The sequence below is a fragment of the Lolium perenne genome, chromosome 3, assembly GCF_019359855.2.
Source record: "Lolium perenne isolate Kyuss_39 chromosome 3, Kyuss_2.0, whole genome shotgun sequence".
Lineage (NCBI taxonomy): Eukaryota > Viridiplantae > Streptophyta > Magnoliopsida > Poales > Poaceae > Lolium > Lolium perenne.
In genome coordinates, this window is record NC_067246.2 from 11,130,235 (window position 1) to 11,150,345 (window position 20,111).

The 20,111-nt window shown below is 40.9% G+C and overlaps 1 protein-coding gene across 1 annotated transcript; it reads left to right on the forward strand.

Moving 5' to 3' along the window:
- The first annotated feature begins 18,031 nt into the window (after positions 1-18,031).
- Positions 18,032-19,248, forward strand: LOC127325785 (protein FAR1-RELATED SEQUENCE 5-like). Its single transcript, XM_051352606.1, has 2 exons — positions 18,032-18,243; positions 18,351-19,248. Exons 1-2 carry the CDS (start codon positions 18,032-18,034, stop codon positions 19,246-19,248), a joined length of 1,110 nt encoding a protein of 369 aa, XP_051208566.1.
- Positions 19,249-20,111: the final 863 nt, after the last annotated feature.

Sequence of the window (20,111 nt, forward strand, 5' to 3'; positions counted from 1 at the left end):
CGGATCTTGTGAGCTGCCTATCATGATCAAGATCATCTATCTGTAATGCTATATGTTGTGTTTGTTGGGATCCGATGGATAGAGAATACTATGTTATGTTGATTATCAATCTATTAACTATGTGTTGTTTATGATCTTGCATGCTCTCCGTTGTTAGTAGAGGCTCTGGCCAAGTTTTTACTCTTAACTCCAAGAGGGAGTATTTATGCTCGATAGTGGGTTCATGCCTCCATTAAATGCAGGACGATGTGAGAAAGTTCTAAGGTTGTGGATGTGCTGTTGCCACTAGGGATAAAACATTGATGCTATGTTCGAGGATATAGTTATTGATTACATTACGCACCATACTTAATGCAATTGTCTGTTGCTTGCAACTTAATACCGGAAGGGGTTCGGATGATAACCTGAAAGTGGACTTTTTAGGCATAGATGCATGCTGGATAGCGGTCTATGTACTTTGTCGTAATGCCCAATTGAATCTCATAATATTCATCATGTCATGTATGTGCATCGTCATGCCCTCTCTATTTGTCAATTGCCCAACTGTAATTTGTTCACCCAACATGCTATTTATCTTATGGGAGAGACACCTCTAGTGAACTGTGGACCCCGGTCCATTCTTTTACATCGAATACAATCTACTGCAATACTTGTTTTACTGTTCTCTGCAAACAATCATCATCCACACTATACATCTAATCCTTTGTTACAGCAAGCCGGTGAGATTGACAACCTCACTGTTTCGTTGGGACAAAGTACTTTGGTTGTGTTGTGCAGGTTCCACGTTGGCGCCGGAATCCCTGGTGTTGCGCCGCACTACACTCTGTCACCATCAACCTTCAACGTGCTTCTTGACTCCTACTGGTTCGATAAACCTTGGTTTCTTACTGAGGGAAAACTTGCTGCTGTACACATCATACCTTCCTCTTGGGGTTCCCAACGGACGAGTGCTTTACCGTCACAAGGAAGCTACTTTCTGGCGACGTTGATCCCACGTCAACTCCCACGTCAGCACTCCTCTTCCTACCTAGACTGTACTCGACTAGACGTCACCGCTGTATTCGACACGTTGTTACACTTGTACCTGCGCTAGAGAAAATGGAAAGAGACAAAATCATGTACTCCACTTGGTGCGAAACATGTACTCGACTAGCCGTCTGCGCTGTACTTTCCACGCCTTTGAACTTGTACCTGCAATAGAGAGATCGGAAAGAAACACAGACCTGTATTCCTCCTGGTGCGGAACCAGTACTCGACTAGCCGTCATAGCCGTACTCGACACCCCTTCGAACATGTACCTGCGCTAGAGAAAACGAAATTCTCCCAGATAAATCAAAAGAGAAACACAATACCGTGCTCCTATTGGTGTGGATACTGTAGTCATTTATACGTCACGCCTGTACTTCACAAGCATTGCACATGTACCTGCCCATAGAGAAAACAGAAAAGGGACAAGATCATGTACTCCACTTGGTGCGAAACATGTACACGACTAGCCTTCTACGCTGTACTTGCCACGCCTTTGAACTTGTGCCTGCAATAGAGAGAGCGGAAAGAAACACAGACCTGTATTCCTCCTGGTGCGGAACCAGTACTCGACTAGCCGTCATAGCCGTACTCGACACCCCTTCGAACATGTACCTGCGCTAGAGAAAACGAAATACTCCCAGATAAATCAAAAGAGAAACACAATACCGTGCTCCTATTGGTGCGGATACTGTAGTCGTTTCTACGTCACGCCTGTACTTCACAAGCGTTGCACATGTACCTGCCCTAGAGAAAACAGAAAGAGACAAGATCATGAACTCCACTTGGTGCGAAACATGTACACGACTAGCCTTCTACGCTGTACTTGCCACGCCTTTGAACTTGTACCTGCAATAGAGAGAGCGGAAAGAAACACAGACCTATATTCCTCCTGGTACGGAACCAGTACTCGACTAGCCGTAATCGCCGTACTCGACACCCCTTTGAACATGTACCTGCGCTAGAGAAAACGAAATTCATTAAATCAAATCAAAAGATAAACACAATACCGTGCTCCTATTGGTGCGGATACTGTAGTCGTTTCTACGTCACGCCTGTACTTCACAAGCGTTGCACATGTACCTGCCATAGAGAAAACAGAAAAGATACAAGATCATGTACTCCACTTGGTGCGAAACATGAACACGACTAGCCTTCTACGCTGTACTTGCCACGCCTTTGAACTTGTACTTGCAATAGAGAGCGGAAAGAAACACAGACCTGTATTCCTCCTGGTGCGGAACCAGTACTCGACTAGCCGTCATAGCCGTACTCGACACCCCTTTGAACATGTACCTACGCTAGAGAAAACGAAATTCTCCCAGATAAATCAAAAGAGAAACACAATACCGTGCTCCTATTGGTGCGGATACTGTAGTCGTTTCTACGTCACGCCTGTAATTCACAAGCGTTGCACATGTACCTGCCCTAGAGAAAACAGAAAGAGACAAGATCATGAACTCCACTTGGTGCGAAACATGTACACGACTAGCCTTCTACGCTGTACTTGCCATGCCTTTGAACTTGTACCTGCAATAGAGAGAGCGGAAAGAAACACATACCTGTATTCCTCCTGGTACGGAATCAATACTCGACTAGCCGTAATCGCCGTACTCGACACCCCTTTGAACATGTACCTGCGCTAGAGAAAATAAAATTCATTAAATCAAATCAAAAGATAAAAACAATACCGTGCTCCTATTGGTGCGGATACTGTAGTCTTTTCTACGTCACGCCTGTACTTTACAAGCGTTCCACATGTACCTGCCCTAGAGAAAACAGAATTATTTCCAGAGAAACAACTCTTACCAAACCCTTGTTTCACCTTTACTCGACTAGCCGTCATTGCCGTACTCGATGCCCCTCTGACAATGTACTTGCGCTAGAGAAAACGAAAAACAACTCCAGGATGTAGGATCTACATCCCATTATTCATTGGCGGGAAAAAGGAGAGTCCGGGAATATTTTCCCGCCAAACGCAGTGGACTTCTATTTATGCTACATGTCGCTACGACACACGCTCACACGTGAAGGAAGACAACTCTTACCAAACCCTAGTTTCATCTCCATATTCGACACAAAACTCCTACTCTCATCGCAAATCCGTGAGCAAAATCGATGTCGCGGGTAGCTATGGATGGCCGATGGAGGAGGCGATCTACCACACCGATCCCTCCGCGCCATATTCCGTACCTCCCATCAATCATACAGATCCCTCGCCGAATGAATCCATGACGCCGCTCCCGCGCGCAAATCTGCACCAATGTCTTGCCATACCGCCGATCAAGGACAGGAGTGTCCACACGAGCGTACCCTGACCCTCCCAGATCAATCAATGCAAGATCTGCATCGTTTATCGGCTTTTCTCCCTTCCTAAGGATGGCATCCCTCTCCTCCTGCTCGCCAATCAGAAGAACTTCCAGACGCGTTCCTACTGTGGTTCTCCCCAAAGAGTCATGTGTCCGGGAGACAGCTCATGAGGTAAAACGAAAAGGACGGCTCAGTATTATATGTTCTTGTTGACCTTTTAAAACAAAAACTGCTATGTTGATTAGTTACAGTTTCAGATAATATTGTTACAATTACACAGGATAAATTTATGAGTAAGTGATTTTATTGTACCTCTAGAGTATATATTATATGAGTTGTTTTCTCCAAAAATAAAATGCTATGTATAATTGTTCTGTCATGTTATATATATTACACTGTGCTGTGTTGAATTTAATCTACATGTCTTGAAATTAATGTACATCACAATACAGTTAGATCAGATGTGTGGGTTCACTATCTACATTTGTACAAGTGCCTACTAAGAAAAACTCAAATAATTTATATAAACCATAGCTGTTATTCAATTAATGCAGGCAATTGAATCAAGCTTCGACAAGGATCAGTACGCCATGGATAAGAAGAAGGAGGTTGATAAAGATGAGGAAATCATGAGCACCCATCATGAACATGAGAAGGTTGAACTGATTGTCATAAGTGATGAAGAACAGGAATATCATCCAGATAATGTTGTGCAAGGAGGCAATGCTGACGATGATGACGATGATGATGGTGATGATGGTGATGATGATGATGATGGTGATGGTGATGAAGCAATGCTACCAAGGGACAGTGAATCAGAATATGAAGATGATGAAAAATACAGAGACTTTATTCACATGGAGGATCTAATTCCAGTGGACGAAGATGAGAGGAACCTCTACTATGCCAGCCTGGAGTCACTGGACAGCCTAAAATACCTTGAGGCAACTCCTGGTGCAATACAACAGAGGAAAGATGATGTTGTATTCACCATTGATATGTTGATGGGAGTTGCACAATCCAAGAAGCAAGCAATCAATGATAAAATCAACAGGGACAGTGGACGTGCAAGGAAATGCATGTGTGACACGCCAGGTAAAAGCTGCAAAGAAGTGATTGTAGTTTCCGACGATGAATGAGGAAGAATACAGAAGGATGGAGCTTTATTTATAACCTGGTAGATTAAGTTATGTGCTTATTATATTTTCGGAATATGTTGGACATATTTATTTGTGTACACCGATTACCTTAAATTATACAGCTATTATGTGTGTTTGTGTGTGCAATACAATTTTGCTCTCTCATCTATGGATACTGTGCGGATTGCGTAAATTAACCTAGATCCAAGCTAATAGTACTTAACCAAAATGGAAAGCGGGAATATTAATGGAAATCAACATAGACATTCTAGTAATCCTCTTTGTGCCAAAGGTGTAATCGTCTCCATAGAACCACTGTATTCTACAATCTTAGCACCTGTATCCACCATCAGACAAGACTAGACACTCGTGCCGCAGATATAATCTGGTACTGCTACCCGTCCTTCAGATGTACTCGTCTGAGTGGAACAACTGTACTCTATACCATTAGCATCTGTACATACGACATAGAAGAGAAAACCTAACAAGAAAATAACAGAAATTATCTCGCACTCTTATTCATGGTACAGATGTACTTGTATATACTTCAGAAATGTACTCGATAGACTTAACACCAGTACCTACACCGCAGGATGGAAAATAAAAACAAAAACCACCACATATAATCTGGTACTACTACTCGTGCCGCAAATGTACTCGTCTCAATATAATTATTGCATTCTACAGCATTAGCATCTGTACATACAACATAGAAGAGAAAACATGACAAAAAACAAAACACAAATTATCTGCCACTGCTGTTCATGGTACAGCTGCACTCGTCTCTGCTGCAAAGATGTACTCGACACTCTTAGAAAATATACCTCCCTAGTATAATCGGAAGTATTAACGAAAACCACCAAATATAGTCCCGTACTCCTACTCGTGCTGCAGATGTACTCGTCCCACTAGAAGAACTGTACTCTACACCATAATTACATGTACCTACGACACACAGCAGAAATCCTGACAGGAAAACAACAGAAATTATATGGCACTCCTATTCATGGTACAGCTGCACTCATCTCTGCTGCAATGATGTACTCTATACCATAAGCATCTGTACCTATGACATACAGCAGAAAACATGACAATAAAAACAACAGAAATTATCTGGCACTCCTATTAATGGTACAGCTGCACTAGTCTCTGCTGCAAAAATGTATTCGACACTCTTAGAACCAGTACCTACCCCGCAGAATGGAAAATAATAACGAAAACCACCACTTATAATCTGGTACTCCTACTCGTGATGCAGACATACTCGTCTCATTGAAACAATTGTACTCTATAACATAAGCATCTGTACCTACGACACACAGCAGAAAACATGACAAGAAAACAATAGAAACAAATAGGTACTCTATACCATAAGCATCTGTACCTACGACATTTCAAAGAGGATCGAAAATATAAGCAAAAAACAACAGACACAGTCTGGCAGCCCCCATAATCGTGTAAATTCCACAGATACCAGCTAAACAGAACTATAAAGCATAGATAAACACGACGTGAGTACAACAACAAACAGAAGATAATTAAAGTCAAGTACCACGTACATGGTACATTAGATTGTACTCAACAACATAAAGTCTTGCAAGATAACCATAACCAACATGACACAATAAAGTCCTTACAAGATAACCATAACCAACACGACACGTTATAACAGTTTGCCAAACACAACTTCAGAGGTTGGAATTAGATACAAAACCATCTAAAAACTCTGCATAATCGGTAGGCTGAGCTTCAACATAGTAAACTTGTCTGACATGGAAGGGTCCAAGATAGTCATACTTGAATACGTGGCCAATAACTTTCTGCAGGTCGTTAGGATCTTGGAACTTGACAAGAACACTTCCATGATGGTAGTTCTCCATGGCAAGGAACTTTGTGTGACCAAGAAACCTGTTCAAAGCATGAGCGACAACGAATGTGCTGGTAAAAAACCTGCATCTACTAAACGTAGCTTCTCCAATTGTATCGACAGGACCAACATCAATTCCAAGCATATCCATTGTAATCCTTGGAATATCCGTAACTGGTGAGTATACATTCTGGAAAATTCAATTACAAACAAGATAGATCAAAGTTAGTAAGAGTGTATATTCCTATGCAAGATGATTAAAAGAATAAGAACTAAACAAATACCTCGGGGATATCAACTGCACCTTCGACCTTAGGGATTTTTAAATCTTCTTTGACATCAACTGCATCTTCGACCTTAGGGTTCTTTGAAGCTTCTCCAACATCAACTGCATCGTCAACCTTAGGCTTTTTTGAAGCTTCTCCGAAATCAACTGCATCTTCAATATTAGGCCTTTTTGAAGCTTCACCAGAATCCATCACAAAACCGTGCTTTGTATCTTCTAGCTTCTACAACACCACAAGAAAGAATAATGAAAATAAAGATCAAATATCATTTGGACACATTTAATAAACCGAACAAACTAATGTTTTGGAAGAGCAGGAACTGATGCCTCCAACTAACTTGAAAAATAAATCTTGCAACAAACCAGCATGCTATTAATATAAAAAAGATAAATCTAGGGTTCGTAAACTCCTTATCTACAAAAAACCGCAGTTTAGAAATAAAAAATAGATACAAATAAGGAAGAAATAGAGGAAAAACCCATACAATAAACCGAACAAACTAATGTTTTGGAACAGCAGGAAATGAAGCCTCCAACTATCTCGAAAAAGAAATCTTGCAATAAACGAGCATGCTATTAATATAAAAAAGATAAATCTAGGGTTTGTAAAATCCTCATCTACAAAAAACCGTAGTTTAGAAATAAGAAATAGATACAGATCTGGAAGAAGTAGATCAAAAGGAGGCAGTTAGAAAGCGAGAGAGGAAGGGAAGATGGTGATCAGAGAGCGGAGCGTAGACGAGAAGGATGAGCGGAGCGAAGACGGAAACCCTAACCAGGAAGGGACGATGGTGACCAGAGAGCGGAGCGGAGACGAGAAGGATGATCGGAGCGAAGACGGGAACCCTAACCAGGAAGGAACAGAATATAAAACCGGCGGAGTCGGAGCGCAAACCACCAGATGCTTCTAGTACGATGACTAAACGTCGCCATTTTACATACCAAAGAGTGGCTTCAAGTCACTAACACGTGGGACCCACTTTATGTTGGCTTTATGTTGGCCCACTCATCAGTGAGTGAAACTAAAAGAAAAGTCGGGAATGCGAAAGGAAAGAATCTCACTCGCAGGACTCTACCACGCTCCACGGCACCAGCCACCAACGCAAATTCAATGAGAAGTCAGTAGGTTATTGACTAATCATTTCCAGTTCCCCATGCAACATGCGCATTACTCCCTCATTATTTCATTAATAAATTCAATCACCGCCACAGGCAACAAAGCGGTATCAAAGAACTGTGAATGTTCCCCGTCATACATAAACAAGGCGTAAGTACAACGACAGAAGAGTCCCAAGTATGCCACATTTCAAGGCGTAAGTACAACGACAAAATGCATAAGCACAACACATATCAAGAATAAAGTACATTTCTATGGCGGAACAAGTACACCAAACAAGACTTGAAAAACTATTAACCAATAGTACTCAATAGTTCCCCATGTAAAATATCAGTCGAGTACAACGGTTGGAGGCGCACGAGTACATCTTAGGCAGCAAGAGGAAAACATGACTGTATCACTAATTTTGTCTGCAAATTTTGGGTTCTGCACGAAGGTACAGGTGCAAGGTGTATCGAGTACAGCAGTGATGGGTGCACAAGTACAGCTTCGTTAGCAAGAGAAGTACAGGAGTGTTTCCCCGTGTTCTCCGCCTGTTATATGGTTCTTTGGAAATGGACATGTGCCAGCAGGGTGGAGTACAGCCGTGAAAGGTGCACGAGTACAGTTTAGGCAGCAAGAGCAAAACATGACTGTTTCTTTATATTTGTCTGCAAATTGTGGGTTCTGATGGAAGGTACAGGTGTGTAAGGTGTGTCGAGTACAGCAGTGATGGGTGCACGAGTACAGCTTCGTTAGCAAGAGAAGTACAGGAGTGTTTTCCTGTGTTTTCTGCACGTTGTTTGTTCTTTGGGAAGGGACATGCACCAGCAGTGTCGAGTACAGCGGTTAAAGGCGCACGAGTACATATTAGGCAGCAAAAGCAGTACATAACTGTTTCTCTATATTTGTCTGAAATGTTGTGTTCTGCAAGAAGGTACAGGTGTAAGGTGTATCGAGTACAGCAGTGATGGGTGCACGAGTACAGCTTCGTTAGGAAGAGGGGTACAGTATTGTTTCCCTATGGTTTCTGTATGTTTTTTGTTACTTGCGAATGGACATGTGCCAGCAAGGTCGATTACAGCGGTGAAGGGCGCACGAGTACAGGTTAGCCAGCAAGAGCAACACATGACTGTTTTTCCATATTTGTCTGCAAATTTTGGGTTATTCAAGAAAGTACAGGTGTAAGGTGTGTCGAGAACAGAGGTGAAGGGTTCACAAGTACAGATTCGTTAGAAAGAGAAGCACAATAGTGTTTCCCTATGTTATCCGCATGTTTTATGGTTCTCTGGGAATGGACATGTGCCAGCAGGGTGGAGTACAGCGGTGAAGGATGCACGAGTACAGTTTAGGCAGCAAGAGCAAAACATGACTGTTTCTTTATATTTGTCTGCAAATTGTGGGTTCTGATGGAAGGTACAGGTGTGTAAGGTGTGTACAGTACAGCGGTGATGGGTGCATGAAGGTACAGGAAAGTCCTAGGTACATAATATACAAGAGTACAAATACAGCTAAAATATAAGCTAAAAAATAAACTGCAAACACAAGTATTAACTACAGCAACAGAAAAACAACAAAGTACAATTCTAACACGGGACAATAACATCAACATAACTTGAGGGAAACATAGCAAGGAATAGTAAGTGTCCCACAATCACAATAAAGGTGTAAGTACATCAGGAAGCAAATATCAAGTACGTAAGACATAAGAGTACAAGTTCAGACAAGTATACCACAGATGTTCAACACAAGGTGACAGTACAAAACGGGGAGATTCTTGGGTTCAGTTACAAATAGTTAAAGCACAAACTAAAATATAAATAGAACCATAACGGAGAATCAATGATACTGTCGGAATACAAACAGAGAAACATGTTTCTTTCCGAACGGGTTTGTATATCCATATCGAGCAACATTCACCGTCTAGCATGCTTTCTCATTATATCAATGACTGCAGGCATTTTCTTTGCATTACCTTGGAAAGTTAGCATATAGAACGCCAGCTGCTCACGCAGCTTGATAACATCATTCTGCAATTAACAAATGAAAATTATATGCAGACCAACAATTACATATGCCAAGAAAAACATAGACAAAGACTTACTTCTCTTATCTTATGCTGGAAACCACCGCAATGTTGAAGAATTACTTTCATAGCTTGAGGTCCAGAGTCGTTCCTAAAAACAGTTTGAGTAAGAACAATAAAATAAATCTATATGAATTAACACAGAACAAAACAAAGACACATAGAAACACACTGATAAATATAATCTCTTAAAATTTCACTTACTCATTGATGTTGTCAGAAACGAATTGGGCAGGCATCACCTGAAAGTTATAAATATCATAACGCTCAGAGTAATATGCTGCTGTATAAGCCTTCCTGAAGTTATCAATAACAGTCATTGCAATATTTTCTGCTACAGTAGCATCATAATAAGGACAATATGTCTCAAACCGCAGTCGGGCGAAATTAGCGACAACCACAATCCAAAAGTGATTATCTCTAACAGGAAGAATTACCTGAAAAACAACCAAAATTTTAAAATACTAAAAAAATAAAATTAAAAGGACAAATATAATCTTTAAAATACAAAAAAACCAAATAGTTGGACAAAAGTTGAAATAGCAGTTGGAACCAAATTCAATTATAAAACATCAAAGGAAAACTTTTGGCATACTAGACAATGTATATATTCAAGATACAAATATCATACAAAACAAAATACTCACAACATCAAAGTGATATATCCTGCAGGGTAAATTAGGCTCCATAATGTAATTCTTCAGTGCGTTCGGATCAGCACCCAATTCCCTGAATGCCCTCTAGCAAAGTAGAGACAAAAAAAAACACATTTTACCATTCAGCAAAACAATTATCCATAAAAAAAAGTAGAAAAATATCCATATTTAATAAACAAAAAAGAAATATTAAAAACTTACTACACTCTCACTGAACATTATGTACTTTAGGCACTGGGGACGCTGTTGATTAAGGAAGACACTGTTGTCATACTGCTCTTCCATTACAGTGGTAGCAAATACATTCATAACGTAGTCATGAACGTAACCACCAGGTTGCATTGACAACCCAAAATTTCTGTGAGTGGCCCATCTTCCCCTTGTCTCAACAATTCTTGGGATGCACAACGAAACAAAATCACAAACATAGCAAAAGATTATTTAAAATGATTAAATAAAATGGAAAAACCAGGGGCATAAAATAGTAGGATACCTTCTTCCAAATTGCGCTGGGAAATACTTTCGCACCCACTCCATCATATCAATCTCAGCCTGCGTCGAATCTCTAATTGAGAGGAAGGGGTGATGATTTCCATGATGCAAAGGTTGACTTTGTGAAAGCCCTGCTGTTGATCCTATATTATATGTGCCTTGTGTCAGACTCGTGTTAAATCGTACCTGCTGTTCACCATAATTCCTCTGATGATACTGCGGCGTAGCACGAACACGTGGGGATTGAATCATGAATTCCGGGAAGGGAGTAACCACATAACCAGCGTTCCCACCCACATCTTCATCGTCATGTTGGCTACTATTATACCTCCCTGCACTTTGAGAGCTCTGAAAATTCTGCTGCCCAAGCGTGTTGTAAGAGCTGTTATGACCAGTGTTGTAAGAGCTCTGAAGAGAAGACCCTTCATAAGGAATAGATCTGTCATGTCTATAACCAGTAAACCCAGTGTTAAAACTAGACACAGATATTGTCCTTCCATGTGTGTTTACTGCTTGCAAAGAAGAATGATTTGACAGGTGCAAACCATCAATGTTAGAAATAATAGCTTGTGAGGCAGGAGGATCTGCGAAATTAACAGTCCTTCGCCCTCCATGGAATGTTCCTGCATTCCGATCACGGAGAATGCCCTGATAACCAGATGACAATCCTGGTTGGGATGGCTGCGACATACAAGGGACACCGTCTAGATACTGGTGTTGAGTACTGGATGGCATACAAACACCTCCAGCAGGCACCAAATGTTCAGCCAACAAGACATCTGAGGGTGAGGAATATGAAAATTTCTTTATTGAAAGCGTTTTCATCCTCTCAATCCTTTCTATTTCTTCCCAAGCAGAAGGTTCATCCAACGGGTCACATGGAACCCTATAACTAGTTTGGTCTGCTCCACTTGCCATCTTTGAGCTACCCTCCTCCAGTACAGACATCTTTTGTTTCTTTGCAGACGAGTCATGCTGGAAACCGAAAGAATCAGATGAATTTCTCTTCGAAGACGGGAGTAGAAGAGAATCTTCAAGACCAGTAGCTGGATTATTAGAAGTGGAAACCTTAGCATGCCCATCAGCAAAATCAGTGGGATTAATTGGAGGTTCTGCACCTGTAGTGCAATAAGATTGAGTTTCGACTCCCAGTTTCTTGCCAATTTGTTTAACTTCAACTGTTGGATCGTTAGAATTACCGGATGAGCCATCTTTGCAATCTACTCTATCAGCGTTAACACAAGCCAAAGAGTCGGTCTTGCAGGTTTTCGTAGTAGCACCTGAAGAACACGCAGCTGAGCCACTCCCTTTGCTACTGGATTCAGGAAAACCAAGGACAGCTTCATTTCCTACAGCTGCATCAACTTGTCTAACATTGTCAAGCACCTTCAGGGGGGTCACAGAGGGCATGTTTAACCTCTCACCAACTGCGCTCTTACCAGTATCTAAGGCAACCGAGCAGTTGCAAGTTTCAGAAGCAAGAGGACTATTCAAAAGTCCACAACAGTTGCAAACAACTCCCTTCTGGACAAGCAAATCCAAAACTCCTTCGGATGGGAGTATTGATGGAAGATCCTCCACAACGCGATCAAGATACGCTTCGAGATTCAAGAGATACTCCTTATACAATGCATTTGGAGTGTATTTGCAATTAATGGGAATGAGCTGTTGAAGCAACCTAATCTGTTTATAAACATTCTGACTAATCGGCATGATTTGCTCACGCCACATGTCATCGCACATCTCAGCATTAGTAGCAATACCCTTATTCCTGTTCTGGCTTTCTGGCAAGCTGTATGTTTGGTCATTCAATACGGAGACTTCTTGTTTTGATTCAGTTCTAACGACAGTTGGGCTATAACCCGTTCCATTCGAGCGGTATATATGATCAAAATCATTGAGTATACCCAGACAATTCACCATATTACTGAACCATGACCTTGAACAAGAACCACCCTGTTTATCTTCAGATGTGCAAAATCTTCGCTCATTATAGTGGCTCGCAAGCTGCAAAACATTGGCAATCTTATTGTTGATGATTGGCTGAATTGCAGAAAATATTTCGAAGTACAAGCCCTGCTGAATTTCTTTCAGGTCATCGATAGCCTGTTGCAAAATCAAAAACAAAACAAAACAAAAAAATTACATAACAAAAAATTAGTAATTGCAGACAATTACTTCAAACAATAAAACATTACACTACAGATGTCAATTAAAACAGAACATCACAATAAACGTACCAACGGACGCATCGCAGGCTTCACAAAGGAGCAAAGAAACTTCTCGAGACCGGGATGCAGATCTCCAATACAGAAAGTGGAAGACCCACTCTGATGAAACGGAGTACGTCTCACATCCTTCAGCTAATTATAACACACACAAAGAAAAATAAAAAACAAAGTTTAGGGACAACACATAAACATAAAATTTTAAAACATGTATTGCTCATCATCAGATAATGAAATACACTAACCGGTATTTCTCCATAGGTTCCATCCTCCGCAGAAACCAAGTCAAGTTTTTCAAATTCACTAACTGTCACTGAATCCCATACGCTAATTCTTGGAACAACACTAGCAAGCTCTTTGACTTTTATATCAAGATATTCTAAGTAAGTCATCTACAAAGAACAACAAACAAAAAAAAAATCAGTCACTCGGATAGAATTAATCAATAACATGACAACATCAGCTGATGACAAACTAAAGGAGTTACTAACCAGAGGAACTAGCAAGCAACCACAGAGGGCACCCTGTAGACCACAATCAACGAACGTTTTCATGGAAACTGAAAGTTTCTGAAACACTGCTGAAGACCAGTCATACGTGCGGATTTCCTCAGAAGGACCCTCAAGTGCTGAAAGGTAGTCAGGACTGACACACTCATACGTCGTTGGACATAGAAATGCAGTAATACAGAACATCATCCAATATATCTTGAAATCTTCCTCTTCCAATTCAGAAGACAACATATTCATTAGCTCATTTATAGTTGGGGTACTGCCTTCACAGCATGAACGATTCCTAACAACATCCCTGAATTGCTCACTGCACTTGATAGGGATGCGCCGTCCTCCAATTGGTGTGCCTAATACCTTATGGACACACAGTGCATTGAAAGCAAAGTCAAAGCCATTTTTGAACACAAACATCCTCTTTGAAGCAACATAGTTGCTGACAATCCAAGCAACAAAAGCCCTTGGTATCTCTTCAAGACGAATATCAAGGAGAGATCCTTGACCTATATCAGCAACATAACCCCTTTGTTTGGGGCTAAGGGACTTGCAAACAGAAATGAACTTTGGAGGGCTAAGTTTTGTACTAAAGTCTGATGAACCATTAGGCATAGATCCAGAACTGGAAAACAGAAAACAATAACACATAAACACAAGATCATGACATGAAAATAAACCACAAGCATGAACAAACATATACAGGAATAACAAACAATCTAAACTAACCAAGATTTTCTCAATCTGTGCTGTTCAATTTTTTCATTATTAGCAGATACTTTCTTCTCCATCCTGATCCTATCCTGCTCAAGCTGGTCACGCACCATGAATTCCTGAGTCACCAACTCAGTACCATCAACGGAAAAAGACTGCGTATCAGATAATTGAGGGGTGACCTCATCTTCACCATCAAGAGGTACAGCAGCTTCGTCATCCATTGAACAACGCAGGCTACGAGAAAACAACGAGAACTCACAAAACCAGCCGAAAAATCCACGGGGCTCTTTATTGAGAACCCGCCGCCTACATTCAACAATCGAAGAAAGAAATCAAATGATAAATAGGGTTAGGAAGCATACCAGACGAGAGGTTTCGAAAAACAGATCTGAGATGGGGGGCGTAAACGTACGAAGAGGCCAAGAGGGAGAAAGAAGATGGCTCACGGGATCAATGAATGACGGCAAAAATTACGGGAACGCCACAGAAGAAAAATTGGGAAAGAGAAATAGAACCAATCCTCCCATCCACAGTCCCACATGTCATCCACGCAGAAAAGGAATCATCAGAAAAAGGAGGACCCACATGTCATACTGAAACATCAACTCCCACTTTAATGACATGTGCTGGCCCACACATACAGGTGAAGAAATATATCGGAGGTAGATATCTTAACTAATTCTCCACTTCTGGTGGACAACAGGATCACGCTTTCCATCCCTTTCTCTCTCATCAACAGATTCAAAATTCAAATCAAGATCTAGACGAGAGGAACGACGGAGCCACCAAGGAAGACGAAGGAAGACGAACGACCACGAACTCAAGGTAAACATCTAAATTCCAGATTCGAAGATTTGAAATGTTGTATTCTGTACCCCGATCTTTCTCGTTCGACATCTGGAACCCCATCCACGACTAACATGTACTTCGGTCAATCGCAATTTTCCATCTATTTTTTTTTCCAACGATTAAAAATTCGAACGTGCAGGACAACATCAACACAAGGGAACAAGGGATGAGAGAGTTAGGCAACGTGCACAGTACATCCGATAGGAATATCCACATAGGTAAAATTCACCAGGTTTCTTTTTCATTGGTTCTGGAATCTAAAGAGTCACAGACTAACCACTCAAACAGGTGGCACTAAATAAGTTCAAACACTGGGTACTCATCAAAAGTAGTCGTAAATTCAAACTTGCACATTTGCTTCTGAATACTTTTCAAAAGTAGCAGTCAAACTTCTCAACCTTCCACACTTGCTCTTCGTAGTCATGGACTTCAACACTTCGTACTCATGCAGAGCTGTAGAAGAAAAAAAGAGAGACATCAGAGAAGATGGATGAAGCATGGGCACAACAGAACAAGGATGAAGAATAACCAATATTGTGGTTGAACAAGTTGCCTCCTGGAGTCAAGATACCACTAACTGCAGAACAGATGGCAAAAGTTGCAAAAATGGTAAAACTTACCGAAATCTACTCTACTTACAAGCACCTCCCCGTTATGATATAGTGCTAAACTTTGTGGTATCGGGAAGTACTAAATCACCATACTAACAAGTACTAGTAACACTGCATGGAGAAAACAGACTAACGAGTGTAGCAAGTACAGAACTACCAGTCTCGTGCCTATAATGATCAGGAAAAACTAACTATTCATATCAAGGAGTACTAGTAACAATTGCGAGGAAAAACAATTTCCATGCTGTCAAACAAAAGCAACAGTATTAGGATGCCTATGTTGTTCAAAGAGTACTAACCCATTAGTATTAAGAAGCATTAGAAACAGTTCCAGGCAATAACAGTTTCCTCATGTCGACAGGTACACAAGTACTAGTACTGTGCCTATAATATAACTTTATTGTGGTTTATTTTGTAATGTTATCATATATCTTTATTTAAAATGTACACAACATAAACTATTTGTCTTTTGTTTTTGACATGCATGTACAAAAAAATTATATTCAATTTTTTTCAGGCAAGAATACACGCGTGGAGGAATAAAAGGGAGAAAATGCAACAAAATAAACTTAAACAAGCTGAGTCACAGTACAGAGTGCAGTGTGCTCACCTTAAACGATCTCTAATAGAAGTAAAGAAGGAAGAAGCTTCCAGCAACAGCTCAACAATGGAATTGGATAGAGAGATGAAGGAAAAAAATTGCTAACCTCTGAGAAAATCAATCAGTATGCGCCCTCCTACGCTTGTTCAAGAGACCATCCTTCCCTGCTTGCAAGCAACATCAAATCGAATCAATCGCAAAAGTTCACAACGAAGGTTGGTAAAATTAATTACTAGACATGGCACTAAAAATTCACTACTAGATTTTATTGAATCAATTTAACAAATATACTTAAAATTGATTATTTTCTGAGATAGTAATATTATTGACTGTCAATCTTCTTACAGGATGCCAATGACAATAATGTGAGACAAAAGCATCATGAAGAAACAGGAAAGCATAATTATGTGTCAGCAACAAGCAGCCAGAGCAGCTCAGCTGCACCAGCGGAAAAATACATGCAAAGAAACTCATCAAGTTATGAGGTAAGTAACAAATCTTATACAAGCAAAGTACAAAATCAAAAACATTTTTAGGATAAATACTGACAATTATTTATCCATTTCTCAGGGTTTATTCAAAGAAATCGAGGACGATGATATGTCTGACGACAACAACGACAACAACCACACACAGATCAAGCTAGTATACAAGCACGACACATCCCGACAACAATCTCAACAAAACAAAGAAGACATCAAGAAGGCATGTAGATTACAGTTAATCAACAATTCTCGCAATGACCAGAAAAGTATCTGTGGTTAAAAAATAGCCTGACAAAAATAAATTTATATCCGATTTACAGGAGGTCTACAGCAACCAGGCAAGAATGAAACAACATACAGGACCAAGCAGCAGCTATGGTATACCAGACAAACAGAATGACAGGAAAACACAGATGCAACCAATACCAGAAAAAATTATCAAGGTACAATTCAAGAATTTATACAAGATAAATGATGACTATGCATTATGGAGAAACATCAGTAAACCAGGAATCTAACACAAAGTTTACTTGGTTTACTTATTTGCAGGAAATGAAGTTTGCTACAGCCAACACCAACTCCAGTGATAGCACAACAAGCAATACAAAGGTAGTAACTACATGTATGTATTATAATTACAAATTACATTTAAAATAATGCATTAAAAAAATTATTTGTATACCTTTAATTTACAGGAAACATATGAAGCATACACATGTACAGAAACATCGGGAAACAAAACCATTGATCACCAGGTACGTACTTTTGATTTCAAAAACAGTGCACACTTTGTTATATGTGGAAAGAAACATTAAAATATCTAAACATCTGGATCACCATCTTACAAAAACTGATGCACAATATGAATGTTATGAATTCAGGAATACAGAGAAATGGGAAGTACCGACGAAGAAACAAGTGCCCCAAAGGAAACAAATCAAAAGGAAGCTTATTCATCATCGCAGAAACACAGCACATGAGAATCAAACTCGCCCTCGGATGAACAAGCTACCAAACAAGAAACAAAAAAAGAACTGAAGGATGATGATCCAGAAATAAATCCAGATCCTCCAACAAAGATGGAAGAGGAAATGGACAAGATGTTCAACACAGATGACTACCCAGCAGTTGAAGAGATTATCAGTGCAGCTATACCAAAGGAAGGTGCCCGTTTCAAAACAAGAGACGATGCATTCTATAGATACGCTCTGTATGCAAGAAAGGAAGGATTTGCAGTGAAGAAGTCCAGCAGCAAGAGATCAGGAAAAAACGGAGAAATTTACATGCAAACGTTCTTATGTAACAAGGAAGGATGCACAAACACAGATGCCAAACCAACGTCGCACAGGAGAACAAATATACTACTGAAGACTGGCTGTAAAGCACACATAATTTAAGAGAATTTGATGGATACTGGTACATCAAGAAGATTCAATTAGAACACAACCACCTGCTGGAACCAACAGACTATCTCATTAGGTTTGCACACTGTCACAAAAGGATGACTGATCTCGACAGGAGATTAATTCATCTACAACAGATGGGACGTCTGCCACCAAGGAAGATGATGTTAATCTTCCGGTCAATCAGAGGGAAATTCCGTGGAATACCCTTCGATGCTATTGATCTAAGCAACATAAAGAGTCAACAACAACAAATAGAGAAGGACCATGACATCCAGAAGTGCCTGGAACGCTTCAAGACACTCCAGAAAACAGTACCTGGCTTCTATCATGCCATGGAAATAGACAGCGAAAAAAGAGTTCGCAGCCTGTTTTGGATGGACGCAATGTGCGTAATGAACTACAATCTGTTCGGTGACTATATATCTTTCGACACAACTTTCAGCACAAATAATTATGGCTTACCATTTGTTCCTATAGTTGGGGTGAACAATCACGGCTCCACAGTACTGTTTGCCGTTGCTCTGCTCAAGGATCAAACAACAGATACATTTATATGGGTACTGGAAACATTTGTTCAGGCCATGGGTGGAAAAGAACCGAAGACAATAATAACAGACCAGGACAAAGCAATGAAGAAAGCAATAAAAATAGTTCTAAAGTCCACAACCCACAGGAACTGCTACTACCACATCGTGACCAAGATGAGTCAGAAAGAGAGCACCTTCTTTGCAAAAAACATAGGACTGTCAGAAATGCTAATGTACATTGCAAAGAACGCATTCACACCAGCTGAGTTCGAAATGGGATGGAATAAAGTGATAGAGGATTACAATGCTGGCGGAGAAGAACACCTAAGCAAGTTATTCAGGATAAGACACAGGTGGTGTTGAATATATAAGCAAATCCATATGAAATAATCCGTACAAGTAATTGATAAATCATGACTATGAAAATAACAAATAAACTAATCATGTAGACTAGTAAGATAGATGAACAGATCACGTCTAAACAAGATAAACCGATCGCATCTACCACAAAAACTAGAAGAAGGAACTCTAACGGAAACTGAAAGAGAAACGACAAGATCACATACTTCGCAGCAGCGTCGTTGTCCTCCATGTTGAGGTTGTCGAAGAAGTTGCTGAGGTCAGGGAAGAAGTTGTCGGTGTGGAGGAACTCGTCGTCCGATGACGACGTCGTGATGCCAGTAGTCGCGCCGGAGCGCTCCCCAAAAACCTGATTGCCCCTCACCCGTACAGGTTCATGAGAGGCAGGGTTCCGGAGGCCTACTGTCCCCGCAGTCGGTGCACGCCGACGGACGGGATGAGGAAAACGAAGGCGGCGGCGCAATGAACTGGAAACAGGTAGTCGCATGTGCATCTGGTACAGACTAGGGTTGGCGTCCGCGCTTATGTAGTGCGGTTCGGGAAGGTCGTGGGACGCAGCCCACGTCCGAGTCGGCACAGCCACGATCCAGAAAAACCGGAAGGCAAAACGGCTGAGTAACGCGTCCGTTAATGACTCGAGATTGATTACACAATTAATTTCCCAAACAGCAAAAAGATAAGCTCGGCTCGGCGAGATTCCCGCAACCCGCGGCGCGTCGTGACGTGTCGTGACGAGGCGAGGCGAGGCGGGCGGCGGAGGAGGAGGAGTGCGCGAGGGCTCTCTCTCTTCTCACTCACTTACTAGGACTAGAACAGCCCACCTTATATACCACTCCAACTCTCTCCCAACTAGCAATGTGGGACTA